Source organism: Ochotona curzoniae, unplaced genomic scaffold (genome assembly GCF_017591425.1).
Source record: "Ochotona curzoniae isolate NIBS_2020 unplaced genomic scaffold, NIBS_Ocur_1.0 contig_3819, whole genome shotgun sequence".
In the NCBI taxonomy this organism is placed as follows: domain Eukaryota; kingdom Metazoa; phylum Chordata; class Mammalia; order Lagomorpha; family Ochotonidae; genus Ochotona; species Ochotona curzoniae.
The window spans coordinates 26619613-26641016 of record NW_024466004.1 but is presented as its reverse complement, the minus strand read 5'-3'; the positions used below and the strand labels follow the sequence as shown (position 1 = coordinate 26641016).

Here is a 21404-nt window from a genome sequence, read left to right as displayed (position 1 = left end):
TATGACGTTTGATTAAACTTAAGCCATTTACATTCAGAGTTTAATATGTATGGGTGGTACTTTGGTCCTGTCACTTTAGCAAAGGGTTGTTCATTGGTTTAGTCTTCTGTTGTCATTTTACTGGGATGTTCTTCCCATTTGCCTTTGGTTTTGGTAGGTGCTATTCCTCTTCTCTGTCAAGAGAACATCTTGAAGTATCATTTGTAGGGCAGGCTTCAAAGAGGCATACTCTCTTAACTTTTCTTGACTGTGGAAAAATTTTATTTCATTTTCAAAGACAAAAGAAAGCTTTGCTGGATGTGTTATCCTAGGCTGACAATTCTTTTCTTTTAGAATCTGGAGTATGTGTCTCTCCATTCTCTTCTTGCCCAGTTTCCTGTGAAAGATCTCCTGTGAGTTTAATTGGCATTCCTTTACATGTCAATTGATTTTTTTCACATGCACATTTAAGGATCTTTTCCTTATGTTCAACTGAAGAGAGCTTGATAATCATGTGTCTTTTTGAAGATTGCTTTTGATCAGGCCTGTTGGGAGTTCTGTGTCCTTCCTGGATATGGTTTCCCAATTCTTTCTCTAGATTAGGGAGATTTTCCTTTATTATTTCATTAAATAGATTTGTAAAACCCGTTTCTCTTTCTGCACCTTCTGGGACTCCCATAACTCTTATCTTAGGCCTCTTAACAGTGTCTTTCAATTCTTGAATACTTTTTTTGGCCTTTTCCTGTTCTGCTTCCAGCTTTTTGTTTGCTTCCCCGGGATGACAGGAAATACCTCCCAATTTTGAAAATCTTCCTTCTGCTTGCTTCATTCTATTTTGGAGACTCTCCACTGTACTTTTAATTTGCTCTACTGTGTTCTTAATTTGATATATCAGCCTTGACTTGCTTTATTGCTGCTGCTGCTTGTGTAAAATATTCCTGAAATTCTTTGAACTCTTGTATGTGCTTCTCACTGTTGATCAGAAGCTTTAAAATGAGTTTTCTGAATTCTGTGTCCCCCATTTACTCAATGTCTTCTTCAGTTAACTCTGAGGTTGGCATAGGGTTTTGCTAGTTCGCAGGGGAGTTTTCAATAATATTCATTCTGCCTTTGTCTCTTCTTTTGCTCTTGGTCATTGCACTTCGGGTTAGCAGAGTCTTCTCCTTGGGGCAGGTTTCTAAGCTGTGTCACCCACAAGTAGGCAGTTCAATTTTACTTGTTGTAGTTGATACACAACTCTTTGCTTGTAGCCACTTGTGCCACTCCCTTCAGTGAGTTCCAGGTCTGGGTTCTTTTGTTAGATTACCACAAAGAACTCCATAGCCCCAAATCCTGGCTCACCAATCTCCATCTCCTGTGACACTGTGTTGAGGTTGCACTGTTGTCTGTACAAGCTTTCTCCCACTTCTGATAGGATTAAGTCCCAGGATTAGGGAGACACAAGGTGTTCTATATAGCTATGTTGTTGGTGATGTTGATCTTGCCAGAACCTGTTGGACTTTAGGTCTGGGTGCCACATAGACCTATTTTTGACCCATACGATGTCACAGTTGGTATTATTTTCTGAAGGACCAATGCAATCCACAGAACTCAGTGAGTGCTCACGAGCTCAGCACATGCGCAGTTCACTGCTGTCTCCTGCAGTGTTAAAAGCTTTTGCCATAGTGTACAAATGGTGCCTGTTATACCACTGCTAGAATTCTTGATCTGCTGGCCATCAGGTCTGGGGGCTACTCAGACCTGTCTTGGGTGCAACCTGTAGAATGTCACATTGCTGCAGTCACCGAGTCAGAGATGAACTCACTCCCAGCTCAGCATATGCCCAGTCCTTTCCTTTGCCTTTGTCTCCTTACGCAAAATGGTGCCAATTCAGCTCTAGGGTGCTGACTGGGTTGTGAATTCCACCCTGTTCTCACACTGCCCGTCTAGGATTTGCTGCTCAGTCTCGGCTCCTTATCAAATCAAATGGATGAGCAGGACGGACAGTTCTTTGTCTGGGTTCACCTTCCAAGCTCTCAGTGAAAGTCCCTTCCCACCTAGTTGCTGGTGGAGTTCTGGCTGCTGGTGGAGTTCAGATTGCTGTTAGCTGAATGCCGCTGGAGTTTCAGTCACTGCAATACCACACCATTGTGTCCACTGCTTTTCTGTGTCATTCTCAAATAACCCTCTGCTGTTGTTCTGTGCTTTCCTATTTCCTGAAATATTTCCTCTCTGCTTCATCCTGATTAAGTGTTTCCCTGTCCGTTTAAACTTGTCCTTACCCTATTCCCCCATCTTGATTCTCTCCAAAACTTTGACCATACTTCCATCTCATACATTAAATCCAGTATCTAATTTCTCAAAGCAGAATAGTTCCAATATACATTTCATTCCTGGTTCCGGTAGAACTTATTGTTTAACTGGCAGTACCGGGACTATGAAATTAGTTATTCCATGGAACCCATATCTACTTAGGAAATGGTGGTAACCCATCACAAGGTTGCCCAGAGTTTTGGGAATAACACACTCAAACTGCTTAGTACAGTAACTGACAAATGGTAAGCATGAAATAGACAAAGACAGTTCTAGTTATTATATAACTTAGTGTTCTTTTATTACTTACAATATGGGAGAAATACCAGTAACACATCCTTCAGGATAATTGTATATATGAAGAATTAAGAACACTGCATGGTAAAAAATGAATGTTATTTAACTTTTTACTCTTCTTATTAATATAAAGCTATTCTGATAGGCAAACCTTCTAAAACAGAGACGATGGCAGGGAGAAGGTATAACTACTATTAAGCAACTGTTTCTGGGATAAAATGCCATGCATATTATTAAGTTTACATAGAAGAATATATGAGAAACAAAAGAATCAGACTGGCAAATAAATATTTTCCAGTCTTCAAATATCACCTAAAATGAAAATATTGTTACAATGATGCAGATTAATAATAAACTTTAACAAATTATAGGGCCCGATACAGCAGCCTAGTGGCTGAAGTCCTCGCCTTGCATATGCCAGGATTCCATGTCATCACAAGTTCAAATCCTGATTGCTCCATTTCCCATCCAGCTCCCTGTCTGTGGCCTGTAAGGGCAGTCCAGAATGGCCCAAAGCCTGGGGACCCTGTACCTGCAAGAGAGATTTGCAAGAATCTCTTGCTTCTGGCAGAACCAGGCTGGACTACAACACCTATTGGTTCCAGTGGAAGTCGTGAGTGAAACCAGAACCAACCCAGCAGTTGCAACCACCAGCTGATTGCAGAGATGGACTGTGCCAGGCCCTATACTTGCTAGCACATACAAGAATCAGGTCCGAGAACACATCAGACAAAGATTCTTGGAGATCTCCCCAATCAAAATGCCAGACTCAGAACCCTAACCAAGAAAAGAAAGAAGACAGAACAGGTCAACCAACCATCTCAGCTATATCTTGGCAGCGAAATATGGGGCAAGCAGAGACTCTATGAAGGACTATGTCCATCAGTGGATTCTTCAAAGACCTCATCATGCATGGAGTGGCAAGACTGGCAGTGATTCATAACTGTTGAAATATCAAAACCACTTGAGCAATAACCTCAGAGCATACCCTACATCCGGGACCTGGGGAGGCTTGGCAATTGGGTGGGCCTTCTCCCTTAATACGCTCCTTTAAACATGAAGGAAACAATATGGAAAAAATAATAGTCTTACCCACTTTCCTATAGCCCTTGAACCTTTTTACCCTAATTAACTATGTAAAGATTGTCAAAATATAATAAAAAAAAAAAAAACAAGCAAAAAAAAGAATCTCCTAGCTTCAGAACAATCTCCTAGCTTCAAAACAGGTCAACTCAGGCCACTGCGGCCACTTGGGGAGTGAACCAGTGGACAAAAGATCCTTCTCTGTCTCTCCTTCTCTCTGTAGATCTGCTTTTTTGAATAAATTAATAAATCTTTAAAAATTAGAAACAGCAATAATATCTTCAAGCACCAACATAAAGAAAACATGATTGTACTTAGTTTTGAAATTCACACACAGTAGTTTCATAATATGCAGTTCTCTATTAACTTCCTGAAGACTCCTGGTATTGTAAGTAGTTGATCTGGGATTTAGTAATTGGACATCAATATATGTCAGATTCTTTCCCATGCCTATAGCTACAAAGCACGCACTAGAATGCCCCAATTGACTACACTAACAAAACTAATTACTGGTAGCCAACAGGCCCCGGAAAACATTTAATTACTTACTTTTTCTTATAACATGTGTTTATATTTGAAGATTCTCTTCCCTTTCTTTAAAGATATCATTTCAGAGACAATTAAATTGTCTACTTTCAAAGACCAAAATCCCTCCAGTTTTAGACACATACCACTGACAGCAGCAAACTCTGAAACACTCAATGAAAGAGAACTGCTCATTAGCTTTGGTGTACAACAGATCACATGGACGTGAAGTAATTAAATTTTTCAGACAAAATATCTAATACTGAAAAGCTTAATGTAAAGCGTTATGTCATGCATTAGCACATGCAATCAGTCCATCATTAATAGGAAGAGTTACACTTTTCACAGTAGTCTTTGTGTGATTTTTGTAAGCACTGACGCTTTGTACTTTTTGGAATGCAATGAAACCCCATATTTTTAACCCAGGTTAGTTCTACTCACCCCTAAGGATAAGACAATTAATGTTACACCCTTAAAAGTGCAGAAATGTTAGAGCAAAGAGTTTTAGAATAACCAACAGGTGGGCAGTTAGGAGGGTGGATGAGTGAGTGGAAGGGACAAAGGAAGGATACTAGTTTTATTACTAGCCTTCCTTACAAAACATCCAAATGACATACTTAAAAGAAGCAATGATGAAAGTGTTGTTATAATAATTTTTAAAAGAATTATTATAATGATTTTAAGGCTACAGTCTTATATGAAAATATGGAGGATGGGCTCATTGTCCAAGAGCTGTACTTGCACCTTCTATTTATATTCAAATTGTTTCCAGTAACCATTAGATTATCTTTTTGGAACAACAAAAGTTTAACACCTCATAAATATGGCTATAATTTGTAAATGCTTTGAAAGCTGTACTGTTTAGTTGGGAAAAAAAATCGATAAGCATGCTTGAGCTAAGAATAAAATACATACAGATAATAGAGAAGCTAAACATGAACCCCAATAGTTACTCAGAGTTGAAATCTTCACCTAGAGCTTGATCTAGATGAACAGAGACACACACTATAAGTCCATCTATTATTAAAGGCTGACAAAATGCAAATGCGGCAAAAATAATTTCAAGCAGAGTACCATCACAAAATAATATTTAAGAACCTTACTCAGGAGGTAATATCAGGAATTTTGAAAAGTTTCTTAAAATTTCTGTGCACTCCACCTACCCTCCCTAAAAAATAAAATATGCTTATGTCATGTGGCTATTTTGATAATACTTAAAATGCCAAGAGCAGTGCTTAGCAAAGGGAAAACTCATGTCTGCAAAAAACAAAAAATCTTTTGTAGCTATTATTGCCAGTATTATATCTTCACTATGTCAAAGGTCAAGGATTTATAGATACGAGATACAAATCAATTTACTATAAAAATCTCATCTTTCCTGAAAACTTTGGGTAAGAACAAATATTTTTAAATATAAATCTTCCTTTTACAAAATTCATCACAAAATGGATAATAACTTAAGAAGTTGAATGCCTATTAATTTACACAAAATGATACACAGAAGAATTCAATATACAGAAATACATTCAAGCTATATATCACCCTTCCCTGCTTTCTTTCAGGTTTAAATGTGGAAACAACGATTCACAATTATCAACTAAATCTGAAAACTTTTTTTTTTATTGAAGGCACTGTATAAACAATAAAGCCAAAACTTTAGGATCCTCAAATAATTAAATTGCCCCACAATATTCAAGGGAAGCCAAAACCAAAAAATCTGGTCCAAACCCTTCACACATACACAAAAACTTTCAGAAAAGGAAGATCCTTCAATGTGAGCCATCTTACCTATTAAATCAGGTTTGTGATTGGGAGCAAAAAGGGAGTGAATTAAAACAACCAGTATCCTGTACGGGCACCACTTTCAGTCCGCACCATTTTATGTCCAATCTAGCTCCCTGCTAACATGCCTGGAAAAAACAGCAGCAGATGACCAAGCACAGTCCACTCTGGCTTTTGCAGCCACCTGGGCAGCACACCAATCAGTGAATCAAAGATCTCTGTTAGTCTCTCTGTATAACTCTGCCTTTGTGTTAAAAAAAAAAATCATCTTTAATATTTCTTTTTAAAATACATTTATTAAAAGTTCAAACTGCTCTACATAATACGAAAAGTATTCACAAAATACCTTTCTTTATGATACCTTATGCATAATCTTATCACAACAAAACCCTAAAAGGTCCTATTTTCTCCCACCCACATACTTTTGCTCCATTTTTTTTATATCTGCAAATGCATCCCACACTCTTAGTCCAGGATCTTTCTGTAACAGAAATGGCCTTTATACCAGATTATTCAATTTGTGAGACAATGGTGACAGAAGTCGAAACAAAAGAGGCCAACTGGAAATTACTACCTTTTTAATTACAATGTTTCTGACCGAATCTAAGTATGCAATGACCTATACACTATATCTGGGAAAATCGTTAAACTATAGAAAAGAACAATATACAATTGATTTTAAGAAGCTACATTTCATTGCCAAATCATTATTGTCATTTTCACACAAAACTCAGATGCCTACAATTAGATCATATTAGAGAGCAGTGCAGTTTTGATGAATTACTTTCTCAAATATAAAGTTTCACAAATCCTACAGAATCACATGATTGTATCATTGACAAATGAGACACACCTTGAATAAATGCCTATGGAAAAATTTCTTATCCATTCTTAAAGGCAAACACCATCATGAAACCTATGAGAAAAATGCAATACTGACAGACAATATTAACATGAATTTTTCATTACTCATACTAAATAACTTCCCTTGAAAATATTTCAATACTTAACTGCTTCACAGAAAAATAATTATACAAAACTTCCAGAAAAACAGAATTCCTCAATATGAGGCATCTTACATATAAATTCAAATTTGTGGGCTGGGAGCAGAAAGAAAGGGAATGAATTGAATTAACCAACAAGATTCTTACGAAAATGATTTTAAAAGACAAATCAAATCTTTCACAATATAAAGTAATGAACAATATACTTTCAGTAGATGACAGGGATCAGCACCAGCATTGTGGTGCAGAAGATTAAGCTGCAATGCCAGCATACGGACTCCTATTCATGTCTGGGCTACTCCACTTCTAATCCAGCTACCTGCACATTAGTGAAACCTGCATCAAGATCCTGTCTACTGGCTTCTGCCTGGCATAATAGCCATCTGAGGAGTAAAGCAGCTAATGGGAGACAGCTCTTTCTCTCTGTAACTCTTCCAAATGAAAAAAGAAATAACAGAGATCAGCCAAAACTGCCAGTTACACAACATTTTAGTAATACATACATAAAAATAATATATATATCACACATTTACCATATTCCTATCAAAAGCCAACTAGATTATAAGGGTGGAAGTTTAGCCTTAGCAGCTGGTTGGGACACCATATCCCGTATCAGAGTACCTGGGTTCCATACCAAGCTACCGTTGTTGACTACAACTTCTCATCAATGCAGATGCTGGGTGGTGACTCAAATGACTGGAATCCTGTATACTCCTGAGCCACCAGGGCTTTAGCCCTAGCCAAATGAATGTTGTGGGCATCTGGCAAATGAACCAACAGAGGGGAGCATGCTCACTCACTCATTCTCTCTCGGCCTCCTAAATAAGTAAACAATTTCTTTTAAAAGCCTATTATATATACCAAATGATGCCCAGAGAAAATAACTTCTATCTTTATGGAGCAATGGCAAGGCAAATTTTACATCTTCATAAATACTATTAGATAAGATATGAACTATGAAAATGAGCTAATTCTTTACAATCTCACAACACAATTTTAAAGGATACTGATCTGTCTGTGGTCTTCGAAAATTCTCTGGAAGATTAGCTTCATATAGTAGTCTTGCTTTAGTATTTCCCATTTCTTGCATGCACTATAATAAAAGAAAATCAAGTATTTACATTACTATTAACATTACAAAGTAATTCCTACATATACATATATACAAATGCTGAGTAACATTGTTTCTAACGTATGCTATTGTTGGAAACATATTTAAACCACAATTATACAATTACTCAAGTTCAAAATAGCAGCTTATTTTTAATACTGAGTTGTTGTCAAAACAAATGCATCCATAGATTTCTAAACATGTATTCTTTGTAAGAAGCATACTATTTTATATTCACTACTTCCTAAAAGTTTATTTCCTGGCTGTGGAAAGTATTGTTTCTTAAATATACCACTTGAACAGTGGGATCCCCATGACTAATAACACAATACCAAACTGTCTTAGTTTTAGCATTGTAAACCACTCTGGAATTCTCAAAATTCATAATCAGGGTCACAATTAAAGCTAGAAAATAAATATTGCTAGGCTAGCACAGTGCAAAATTAAGTTTATTTCTTTGATGTAATTAAGTCCTTTGATACTCTAAAAAGCTTTACCCACAAAATTTAGACTAATGGTCAAGTTTTATCAACAAATGTTATTATTATGTCTCCCTTAAAACTTATATAATCTGTGACATGAAATAGTAGCACAGGATAATCAAGATGGCAGAATAGGGTAAAGACATGTTTAACCAGAGAATCATTAGCCAGGGTGAAGCAAAGACAGCATATTCCAGGAAATAAAAGACAGGCTGGCAGCAAAGTGGTACCCGGAAACTGAAGGACATGGGAAAGCGGCAGAAACTACTGTGTGGTGTTGTAGTGACCAGATACCTCAGTGGCAGCCAGTAAGCAGTGATCTGAGCTCCACAGTCAGTCAGGTAAGAAGGGGAGTTTACTGGGCCTCCAGCAGGTGATCCCAGGCAAAGAACTGCCTTTCCTGATCATTTGTTTGATTCGACCAGGAGCAGAAAGAGAGAGAGACAAAGACACAGACAGAGACAGACCCGCAGATCCTGAAGTAGCACTGCAGGAACAGTGTGGATATCACATCCCAGACTGCTAACAGAGCCACATGAGGCACCACTTTGTATAGGGAGGCAAAGGTTTAATGGCAGGAATGAACACACACTAAGCTGGGAGCACACTCATTTCTGGCTCAGTGCATTGCACTAATGTGGCATCCTATAGGTTCCACCGAAAATAGGACCAGGTATAGTCTCTAAACCTAATAGCAAATCAAGAACTCCACAAGTGGCACAACAAGTACCATTTTGTGCAGTGTAGCAAAAGCTATGTAACCGGAGAGACAAAAGTGAGCTGCACCTGCTAACCAGAATTGCAATAACCAAGAACAAAGGAAGAGACACAGGCACAATGAATATTACTGAAGATTCCCTTGCAAGAGAACAAAAGCCTTTGTCAACCTTAAACTTAACTAAGGAATACATCAAGAAAATGGGGGGTAGAGAATTAAGAAAACTCATTATAAAGCTTCTTAACAACAGTGAGAATCACATACAGGAGTTCAAGGAATTTAAGGAGTATGTCAGGAAATAGCGACACTGAAACAAAATCAAGCTAAATTATTAGAAATGAAGGACACAACAGAGCAAATTAAAAATTCAGTGCAAAGTCTCCATAACAGAACGAAGGAAGCAGAAGAAAAAATTCTCAGAATTGGAAGATATTTCTTGCCACAATGGGGAAACAATCAAAAAGCTGGAAGCAGAGCTGAATCAAGCTTTAAAAAGTATTTCAAGAATTAAGACACTATTAAAAGGCAAAATAGAAGAGTTATGGGAATTCCAGAAAAGAAAAGCTCGGTTTAAAGACGTATTCAATGAAATAATAAAGGAAAGCATTTCTAAAAGAGAAAGGATTGAGAAACAGAAAACAGGAGGGGCACAGAACTCCCAGCAGGGTTGACCAAAAGCCATCTCCACCAAGACAAACAATAATCAAGCTCTCTTCAACCAAATATAAGGAATAGATCCTTAAATGTACATGTGAAAACAATCAATTGACATATAGAAAAATGGCAATTAATTTCACAGGAGACCTCTCACAAGAAACTCTACAGGCCAGAAGAGAATGGACTTATTCCAGATATTAAAAACAAAAAATTGTCAGTCCAGAATAATGTACCCAGCAAAGCTTTCCTTTGTCTTTGAAAATGAAATAAAATTCTTCCACAGTAAAGAAAAATTAAAAGAATATGCCTCTTCCAGTCCTGCCCTACAAATGATACTTCAAGATGTTTTCTTGACAGAGAAATTGTGCCCACCAAAACCAAAGGCAAATGCAAAGAACATTCCAGTAAAATAACAGAATACTAAATCAATGAACAAACCAATGCTAAAGTGACAAGATCAAGTTACCATCCATTCATATTAACTCTGAATATAAACGGCTTCAACCCATCAATCATCTGTCAGTGATACAAACTGGATTAAAAAAACAAAATCCATCTATCTGTTGCCTACAGGAGATATAGCTCACCAATCATGATCAGTAGAAACTATATCTCATGGATTTGGATGCTTTTGCTTCTTCAGAACTTTTTTTTTTTAATCAATGGATTCTTCACTGAGAGAGCAGCATCATTTTCTTCAAGAAGGTTCTTGATTTAATTTCTTCAGTAACATATTAGTCATTCAGTAGCACCTTATTTAGCTTTGTGGCCTTGTAAATTTCTATTTTTCTTCCTTTTTTTTGGTGGCTTTTCATTTAAGGGGATGTACTATTAACTGTAATGGAGACGATCATATCCAGATGTGAGGATACAATGCAGTATGCATTTCTGATACCAGATTAGGAGTGGACTAATGAAACCATTGAATATGTCTTGACTACAGGGTGCTGGAGACGCTGCCATTTTCCATGCCTGCAATAATGGACTTATGACTATTTTTGAAGAAGTATAATATAGAAGTAATCAGTGAGGGTGGGGGATAGGGTGTTGGGGAGGGGGTAAGTGAAATCCCAGAGGCTATGGAACTGTATCACAAAATAATAAGTTATCCCCAGTAAAATAGAAATAGTACTATAATAATTTCCACAGCATAAATAACTTTAAGTATTATCTATGAGTAATAACTAGCCAAACAGTATTTTCTTGATGTTCTATTACATCAGAAACTAAATGGGATGTTACCAAAAAATATAGAATTATTACATAAATTCATGATTTAACTAATGGAGAAACAGTTTTTAACACTTATTTTCCTGATAACCCACATGTATGTCCCTATACCCATGTTTGCTAATGTCAATCTAGAGCTGCAGGTCTAGAGTAATCACAGAACTACCTTCCTTCAAACAAAATTATACTGCTTCTTCTCGCAAATGAAAGATTTTAGATTATGAAATCCCAATGTAATCACTTCAGGGTATCTATTCTATTGGACCTCTAATTTAAGTATTCTCTCAGAGTAAATTACATTTTTTAAGCCATCTCCCTAGAGATAATAAGAAAGTCAAGTAACAGGGATAGCAGCCAGAGAAAAAATTAACAGTGATTATTTTAACTCAAAATGAAGCCAAAACTAAAGAAAAATAAAACTGAGCTTCGAAACTGCGTAAAAAGTTTGTAAGTTGAACATGCAGTACAAGGTCAAGGGTCTCTATTATGTCATGGCAGATACTGCCATGAGTGATTATAAGTGAAGGTGAAATGTAATTCTATGTGAGAGGAGAAGAACCTAGAAACTCCAAATGTAGCTCAGTTTTCCTGAACAGAGAAACAAAAATGTATTCCAATCACAGCATTCAGATAACACTGCTTCTTTATGTTACGGTGTGAATTTAGAAGCAGGAATGATCAAGTTACATAATCAAAAAGTCAAACATCTGGAAAGAATTCGACCAGGAAAAAGAAAATACCTTAGTCTCACAGTATCTGCAATGAAACAAAAAGTCATGTAGATATAGTTCACTGAAACTGTGACAGAATACTTGAAAAGGTTCAACCAGGTAAGCAAGACTATATGGAAATTTTAACATGAAAGTTGATGGCAAAAAGCAGCATCAATTACACACACTATGTCTCATCAATTCTCAGTTATTTTTAATTGGCAGCATAATCTACAACAGCAAAGACATGGAAACCACCCAGATGCCCATCCAAAGAGGAATGGATAAACCGTGGTACATCTACTCTTAGGATACTACTCCGCCATTAAAAAGAATGAAATGCCACCATTTGCAACAGAGTGATAGCAGCTGGGGACCATTATCTTCAGAAATAAGCCAAAGTAAACTAGTACATACATATATTCTCATAAATTAACTGCATAAGAGACCAGAGTACCAGGAGAAGATGAGCTGCAGTGTGTATCTCTACTCTGATATAAAAGGACCACCAAAGAAATTTTTAAATATACCTTGACAATGTATTAGGTTCTCATCCTTTGCCTATACCAACGATGTTAGGTCACATGTAAGTAACAGAATGTTAGAACTGTGACTGCAGCTGAAGGACTGTATTACTGTAATATGGAGGAAATCAGTGGGCTGGTGAGAATGGAAAGGAGAAGAGAAAGAAGTGGGAAGCACTATGCCTACAAAGCTTTAAGACAGAAAACAAAAACAAAAGTTTACTTAAAAGGTGAGAAACTCAGGCCCAGCAGGATAGCTCAATGGACCAATTCTCTACTGCTAGGTGCCAAGATCCCATATGGGCACCAGTTTGTATCCCACCTATTCCATTTTGCTTCCAGCTCTCTGTGATGGCCTGAAAAAGCAGTCCAGGACAGCCCAAAGCCTTGGAACTCCGCACCGAGGTGAGAGAACCAAAAAAGTTCCTAGGGTCCAGCAGCTAAAGTCCTCGCCTTGAATGCACCAGGATCACATATAGGTGCCAGTTCTAATCCTGGCAGCCCCACTTTCCCAACCAGCTCACTGCTTGTGGCCTGGGAAAGCAGTCGAAGATGGCTCAAAGCCTTGGGACCCTGCACCTTTTCAGGGAGACCTGAAAGAAGATCCGGGCTCCTGGCTTCAGATCGGTGCAGCACAGGACATTGATGTCATTTGGCGAGTGAATCATCAGAGGGAAGATCTTTCTCTCAGTCTCTCCTCCTCTCTGTATATCTGACTTTGTAATAAGAATAAATAAATCTTTGAAAAAAAAAATAACAGCTCCTGGCTCCTCATTTTGGATCACTCAGCTCTGGCCATTGCAGCCATCGGAGGAGTGAACCAGCAGATGGTCTTTGTCTCTCCTTTGTCTCTCCTTCTCTCCATAAATCGGCCTTTCCAATAAAAATAATTTTTTTTTTAAAAAAAAGGTGAGGAACTATGGACACACACAGGCCGTATGCAGCAACAGAGTGAACAGAGAAAGATCATCTTGTGTCAATGAGAGCAAGTGCCCTTCCCCTTGCCTGGCCTCTTACAATCCTTAAAGGGAAGGCAGTTACATGATAGCACCTCCAAGCCCCAGGTAAGCAGGAACACATCCTAGGGAAGGGATCACTTGGTTGCCAGATAAACAGATAGTATTATATAGGGCAGGAGTGGTATGGCTTCCAGTTTGTGACTCAAAGATAGCTACCTTCTGGTCTCATTTTATTTCCCCATTAGAGATTCCCAATCCTGTTCTTAAGGGTGACTGAAGGATATAGATTCTTCTCATCTTCTGTAGCTACTTCCCTCTGAATGAGGACATAAGCCTTATATATTCCAGGTTCAGAAATATTTTCCCGTCTCAGCTAACAGGTTCATCTTTATTAGTCAGTGGTTCTAATGGCTATGTCCCCCACATTATCATTATCACTCAGAGAAATTGTTGACCTTTCTTTTTTTTTTTTTTGAAGCAGCACTCAAGGAACTCCTCAACTGGTTCACATGAGCAGATTGACTCATCATTTGTGTGCACATAGGCATGATCTTTCCTGTAGAGGTGACAGCACAACATGCACTGTGGGCTCTTATGCCAGACACATAGCCCTTGGGCTCTGGACCCCAAGACTGGAGAGCCTGTCATGTCAGAGATCAAAAACTCCACTTGAAAACGAATGCATTTTGGTGATGTCAAAGGACATCAGCGCACCCTCCTCCCATCCCCAGGATTCCATCCTTTTGCCCCAAACCTAGTACAATGGTGAGCTGCAGGTATGGCGTGCCTAGGATCCTTGAGACCCCTGGAATGTTTTCCACATTTTAGCATCTCTGAGTAAAAAAGTGCCTTAAAATTGGTGCTTCATAAATCAGCCATTTTTTTCCTCATTAGACTAGAAAACATGTGTACACATCAATTCTATTTTTATTTTGACAAATCATAAATTAATTATGAACAATGTATATATGTACATTAAACCAAACAATCAAACATTGTTTCCCTGGTTTTATCCACCACAATTAAATAGTAAAAACAGAAGGAAACAAACACCTGAAAGGGATAAGTTAAGTGAGATAATAAGATTATTTCCACAGGAGATCATTGCCAAAAATTACAGGATGCAGTTGCTTATGTATGTTTATTGAGATTGAGGTGAACAAAGATTCAATAACTTCACAGGTATAAAGATTGTCTTATGAGACTACAGAAGAGAATGATAAACACAGTTTCTAGGTTTCTGAAAAGCAGAGTAGAGATCAGCAGTGAAAGGATCAATGGACATGAAAGACTGAGTAACGTGGAGATGACTTTTAAGGAAAGGGTAAGTACACTACAGCAAAAGACCCTTCAAAAATTAACAAAATGCATTCTACTGCCTAGATAATCAGAGAAAATTATGTTCAGTTACTGGCAAGAGAAATTATACAATGAAAATAATTTACTAATTATGATAGTAAGCAACAAATTCAGTATTTCGTGTGTGTACATATAAATACACAAGTATGCAATATTCTAAAAATTTTAATAATTTTAAATTTTAAAACACCAAAATGGGCTTTATAACATTAGCTTTACTGGAAATGAAGCTTAATCTCCAAGTTATTCAATAATATTCCTACGATTATGTCTCTATCATCTAACAATAGAATTAACACCAGCCATCAGTTGGTTTAGGCATCTGAAGTGTCATCCAGTGGAATTGAAACTATGTCCAGCAAGGCTAATAGACACCAGGCACTTTGCTTTAGAAACTCGATGTTTATTTTTACAGATGAAGAAACTAAGGCACAATGAAAATGTAAGAATTTTTCTGTTGAGTAAGTATGCTTTAATGAAAGTATTAAGACTAGGAGCTGCAGCCTCAATGTGGCATAATGGGCAATGTTGCCTGTGGCACTGGCATCACATAAATGTCGCAGTTTGAGTCCTGGATACTCCACTTTTGGTCCACTACCTGCTAACATGCCTGGGAAAGCAGCGGAGGATGGCCCAAGACATGACCACGGCAGACCCATGAGACATGCCTGGCTTTGAATCAATCCAGCCCTGGCTGGTGCAGTCATTTGGGGAGTGAATCAGCAAATAAAAGCACTCAACTCATATTCATATTTTCTCTCTCTCTCTCTCTCTCGCTCACTCGCTCTCTAAATCTGCGTTTCAAAAAAACCAAATAATGATTTCATTAAATGGAGCAAGGTAAGTGCTATCTTTACCATTGCATGGCAGCTAATAAAAAAAAAAAAACTATGAAATCTGGGACAAGCAACCTGGGTACTTAAACTGGTTATAAAAAAACCAATAGGGCAATAAATGACATTTATTTTAAAAGATCAAGCTGTTTTTACTTCTTTATAGCCAGTAGCAGATTTAAGCTATGAACTTAACCTCTACTATCTATTTTCCAGAAACCAAGACAGATCCTAGGTACTATGTCTTATTCTTAAAAACTTCAAATTTTCAAACCTGTTTTTAAAATTTCTCCAATAGCAAGAATATTTGTAAGGACATCAAAGTATCAAAATTGCAAAGATACTAATACTCCTGAAAAGTCTCTGCTTTAGAGAGGTCAAGTCATTCCTGCAGGCGCGGGGGATGGATGGGTGATGGTAAGCGTTGAGTTCACCTTCTTTCATATGTTGAGTATGAGAAAGGGGAAGACACCCAATTACTTAAATCAAAATTTGATTATGGTTGTTGTCTTGTTAAGATTTGTTTTTATTTGAAAGGCAGACTTACAGAGAGAAGTATAGACACAGAAAAGCCTTCCATCCACTGGCTCAATCCCTAAATGGCTCCAACAGCCAGAGCTGAGCTGAGCTGATCGAAAGCCAAGAACCAGGACCTTTCTCTGGAGTTTCCAGGTGGGTGCAAGGTCCCAAGGTTTGGCCCATCCTCCGCTGCTTTCCCAGGACATAAGCTGCAAGCTGATCAGAAGTAGAGCAGCTGGGACACACCAGCACCCCTATGCGATGCTGGCACCACAGGGTGGAGGATAAACCTATTGAGACAGTGCTAACCTTCTATTATGCTTGTTTTTGAAATATTTTATATAGATATTTACTTAGAATACTATAGCTGGTCTCAAAATTGGGAATTTTTTAAATTACAAAAATTGCCAGTGTAAAGATGTATTTATGTTTTTAACAAATTATTATAAGAACACACTTAAATACAAAGTCAACATTTATTGTCACTCTAAGGAAAATACTACCATACTGAAGAAAAAAACCTATGTGGTTCATAGTTATAACAAATTCAAGTTGGGTAGAACACACTTTTAAATTAATGTTACTTTTTTCCATTAAACGTGGTCTGTTCACTAATGTATGATATATTCCTAAAAGAATGTTTTATTGTACTTTTCTGACTCAGTCATCTTCAAAGTCACCATTAAAATTACAAAAGTATGTTTTACTTGGAATTGGTATAGTAAATCATACTTTAGAATCTCAAAATCTGATTTAAAGGCAGCATGCCCTTACTAATCTTAAATTTATGTATTCTGTTTCTCTATATAACCCAGAATACAACCAGTCCAACGCCTCATACATCACGAGGTTTTAATTTCAAAAGACAATATTTGAATTACTAAATAGCCTAACATACTACCACCACAATCTACCATACAGAAACTTTGCACCTTTTTGAACTTCTAAATCACAAAATATTTTACCTAGTCCCAGTTTTCACATCATATAGGAGCCGAGGTTATAATATCATGAGAGAAAACACAATCTGTAAGGCCAGCATCCCAAACAGGTACCAGTTCACACCATGGCTGCTCCACTTCTTATCCAGCTTCCTGATAATGGCCTGGGAAAAGCAGCAAAAGGTGGTCCAAGTGCTTGAGCCCCTGCCATCCACATGGTAGAACTGCATGAAACTCCTGGATCCTGGCATGGACTAACGGAGTGCTGGCCACTGTTGTTACTCGGGGAGTTAACCAGCAAATGGAAGAATTCTCTCTCCCACCCCTAAGTCCATCTTTCATACATAAATAAACTTAATAAACACACACACACACACACACACACACTGACTTCTGCTTTACAATGAGTGAAGATAATTGAATCTATCAATTTAAACTTTTTATTACATGTGCTTAACATATTTGTCTAGCAAACCACAACAAAAAAGTAGGCAACATAACAAAAAAAGATTAAGAAATAAGCAAAATCAGTAAGCAGTAAACAAATGCAACGAAAAACTATGTAACAGCGTGTATATGTAAAAATAATCACTGTTTTATGTCAGCAGAGCTTCTACAATGACAAAACAGCAGCAAAGATTCCTTAAAAATGGCGTCTGGAGAATAAAGACAACAGAATAGAACAAGGACACATTGAAATGGATGGAGAAACACTAGCCAGTGTAAACCAGAGGGCACATTCCAGGAAATAGGAGAGGACAGAACAACAGCAGAAGGGTACCTGGAGACTGACAGACACAGAAAAGCAGTGGAAATAACTATGGCGTGGCAGTGACTGATACCCCACTGGTATTTAGTAATGACTATCTTAACTGCACTGGCAGGTGGAACTACACCAGCAGCAAGGTGGGAAGGGACATAATACTGGGAGCTCAGGAGGTGAACCTAGACAAAGAACTGCTTGTCCTACTGCTCTGTTTGATTTGACCAGCAGCAGAGATGGAGCAGCAGATCCCAGAAGAACAGTGTAAGAATAGTGTGGATTTTCTGGTGCGACAGCGTAGTGGCTAAAATCCTTGTCTTGCACATGCCAGGATCCCATATGGGCGCTGGTTCTAATCCCAGTGGGCCAGCTTCCCATCCAGCTCCCAGCTTGTGGCCTGGGGCAGCAATAGAAGACGGCCCAAAGCCTTGGGACCATGCACCAAAGTGAGAGGACCAAGAAGGGCTCCTGGCTTCGGATTGGCTAGGGTCTAGCTGTTGTGCTCATTTGGGGAGTGAACCATCGGATGGAAGATCTTCCTGTGTCTCCTCCTCTCTGTATATCCTCTCTGTATATCCCCTACGGCCATATCAGATGCCATCTTTGTTTAAGGGCTATTGACAGTACTGAGCGTGCAGAGCTGGGAATGAATTCATTTCTGGCTCAGTGAACTGCAACAACATGGCATCCTACAGGTTTCTGCCAGGATAGGTACGGGTAGCTCTCAGACCTGATGGCAAGCACATAAAGAACTCTAGTAGTGGCACATCAAGCACCATTTCGTATGGAGTGGCAAAGAATTTTAAGACTGCAAGGGACAACAGTGAGCTGCACAAGCATTGAGCAGATCAAGAACTCACTGAGCTCAGTGCATTGAACTGGTCTCACAGGAAAATAATGCCAACTATGGCATCATACCTGTCAAAATAGGTCCGTTTGGCACCCAGACCTAACAGCCAACAGGTTCAGGAAAGATCAGCACCAACACCTAGTTATATAGGAAACCTGGTTATATAGAAAACCCTAATCCTGGGACCTGCTCCAACCGGATGTGGAAAAAAGGTTGTACAGACAATGGTGCAGCTTCAGCACAGTATCACAGGAGGTGGAGAGAGAGGTGAGCCAGGAGCTGGGGCTATGCAGACAATGGCGCAAGTCTAACAAAAGAACCCAGACCTGGAACTCACTGAAGGGAGTGGCACAACTCACTGCAAACAAAGAGCCATGTACCAACTACAGTAAGTAAAATTGAACTGCAGACTTGTGGGTGAAACAGCTTAGAAACCTGACCCAAGAAGAAGACTCAGCTAACCAGAAATACAATGACCAAGAGCAAAAGAAGAGACAAAGGCACAATGAATATTACTGAAAACTCCCCTGCAAAGGAGCAAAATCCTTTGCCAACCTCAGAGGTTTTTTTTTTCCTATGCCTTCCTCCTACCTCTCCCCTGCAATATATTCTTGACATTTTCCCTCAGATGCTATAATCATGAAGAATAAATTTGCAATTTACATAGATGCATTATTTTAGAATGCTATCAGTAATCACAAATATTTGTGTATATTGATTTGCCCTTTGAAATTAATTATTTTTATTTAGAAAAATATTACTTTTATTAGAAAGGTAGATATATACAGAAACAGACAGAAAGGCCTTCCATCCACTGGTTCACTCCCCAAATGGCCACAACGGCCAAAGCTGAACTGATCCAAAGCAAAGAACCAGGAGCTTCTGTAGGGCTCCCATGTGAGTTCAGGGTCCTAAGGACTTGAGTCATCCTCGGTACTGCTTTGCCAGGCCATAAAGCAGGAGCTGGATAGGAAGTGGAGCAGTTGGGACATGAACTGGCACCCATATAGGATCTTGGCACTTGCAAAGTGAGGATTTAGCCATTGAGCCTTTGTACCATGTTCCCTGCCCTTTTTTTAATAAGTGGAAAAAATAGTAATGTAGCAGCATTGCAAATGATATGGTTATCATCAGGCTGCAACTAGGTCTTCTAAATTTCCAAACGCAAAAGTGAAAGACATTAAAATATTGATAGATTCTTAAGCATTAATGTTTAACAGAAGAATGCTACATGTGTGTTTAACATATAGGAAAAAAAACTTAAAACTCAAATTTTTCTATCCAATTTTCTGAGGAACAGATTGGAAGAGGGAAAAGAATCTTACTTCCAGGTTAAAAATTGTTATTATGAAGGTCAATAATTTATATGTTTATATGCATGAACCTGCTTCAAATGTTCATAGAAGAGAGTCAAAGGAAATTTGTTTTTCATAAACTTTTTGAAGACTTATGGTATTTGCATAAAATACTTCAGGAAAGCTACACAGGAAACTGACAAATACAGTTTCTTATACAGAGGAAACTGGGTAAGGGAGAAAGTGGGCGTGAGTATGTTTTCTTTATATTTGCACATTTTTTGAGGTTTGTACCACACTCATAATATTTCTCATTCCCCAAACTCAATAGAATAGAAAAACACTAAAACTGCATCGTATCATTTATTAACCACTATCATCAATATCAATACTATGTCATTTAGAGGAACTCCAGGAGGGCTATCTAAGCAAAGTCTGAATCAGAGCAAGTAGACTTCCTCCTTTAAGGAGAGTGACTGATGCATCAAAAAGCAAATCAAATACATAAATATTTCTAAAGCCCATCCATGTAAATATAAACACCAATCTGGTATTTAACTACGTCTTTTCCTAGTATCATCTTAAACACTACTAGTTGATTAACACTGGAGTTTTCTTAAATATATTTATGTGGGGAAGAGGGAAGACTTGTCTATTTTTTAGTTATTAAAATCTTTAAAACACACAAAAGAAAATTTTCAGAGTGGTAGAGGCCTATTTTTTAAAACCCTCCGGGGCAGGGCATTACTGGAGAAGCAATGTAAGCTGTCTCCCATTTCTCATCAGAGAACCAGTTGTCCCACTTTGATCCAACTCGCTGCTAATGCTTCCAGGAAGCATGCAGAAGATGGTTCGGGTGCTGGGTTCCCTGCCAACCACATGGGAGACCTGACTGGAGTTCCAGGATCCTGGCTTCTAGGCTGACCCAGCCTGAGTCACTGTGACTTCTAGATAACAGACCAGTAGACATAGGATCAACTGATCCACTGATATCTCTCCATCTCTACTTCTCTCTCTTGCTGCAGAAATGTATGATTCTCTTTTCTTCTCTCTCTCTCCCTGTATATCACATAAATTGATTTTTTAAAGAAATTCTTATATTTAAAAGGAGAAAGGAGTATTTATTTATGATCCCTTGGTAAGTTCTTCATGTCCGTGACTCACCTCCACTATCACTGGACATTTTCCAGAATAATTCTCTATCTTCCTCTCAAAAGCCACCAGGATTTCTTGCATAGGAGCAAGCCTTTCAGGACTGCTTTCAAGATCTTTTGGATTCCAGCTGCTGGAAAAGAAGGGCCACCATTTTTGGTCTCAGGAACTCTTTGGAAATATTTAACAGAGTCCATTCCTCTAGCTTCAAACTTTATGGGGAGTTGTTCTCTGTGTTAATTATATTAACAATTGTTTATAAGACTAAGCAATATAATTTCAAAGTATTCATGATGACATGGAATTAGAGGCAGCAGTTTTCATACATTTCAACACCGT

At 38.2% G+C, this 21404-nt stretch overlaps 1 protein-coding gene across 7 annotated transcripts in view; it reads right to left on the bottom strand.

Annotated features, from left to right (window-relative positions):
* The window catches only part of SMAP1 (small ArfGAP 1), a 130765-nt gene that overhangs the window by 59395 nt on the left and 49966 nt on the right, over positions 1 to 21404 (bottom strand). For all 7 annotated transcript variants that reach the window (XM_040983612.1, XM_040983613.1, XM_040983611.1 and 4 more), the window contains exon 3: positions 7970 to 8055. In XM_040983612.1, the coding sequence (XP_040839546.1) occupies positions 7970 to 8055 (86 nt within the window). The remainder of the gene's footprint in view (positions 1 to 7969; positions 8056 to 21404) is intronic.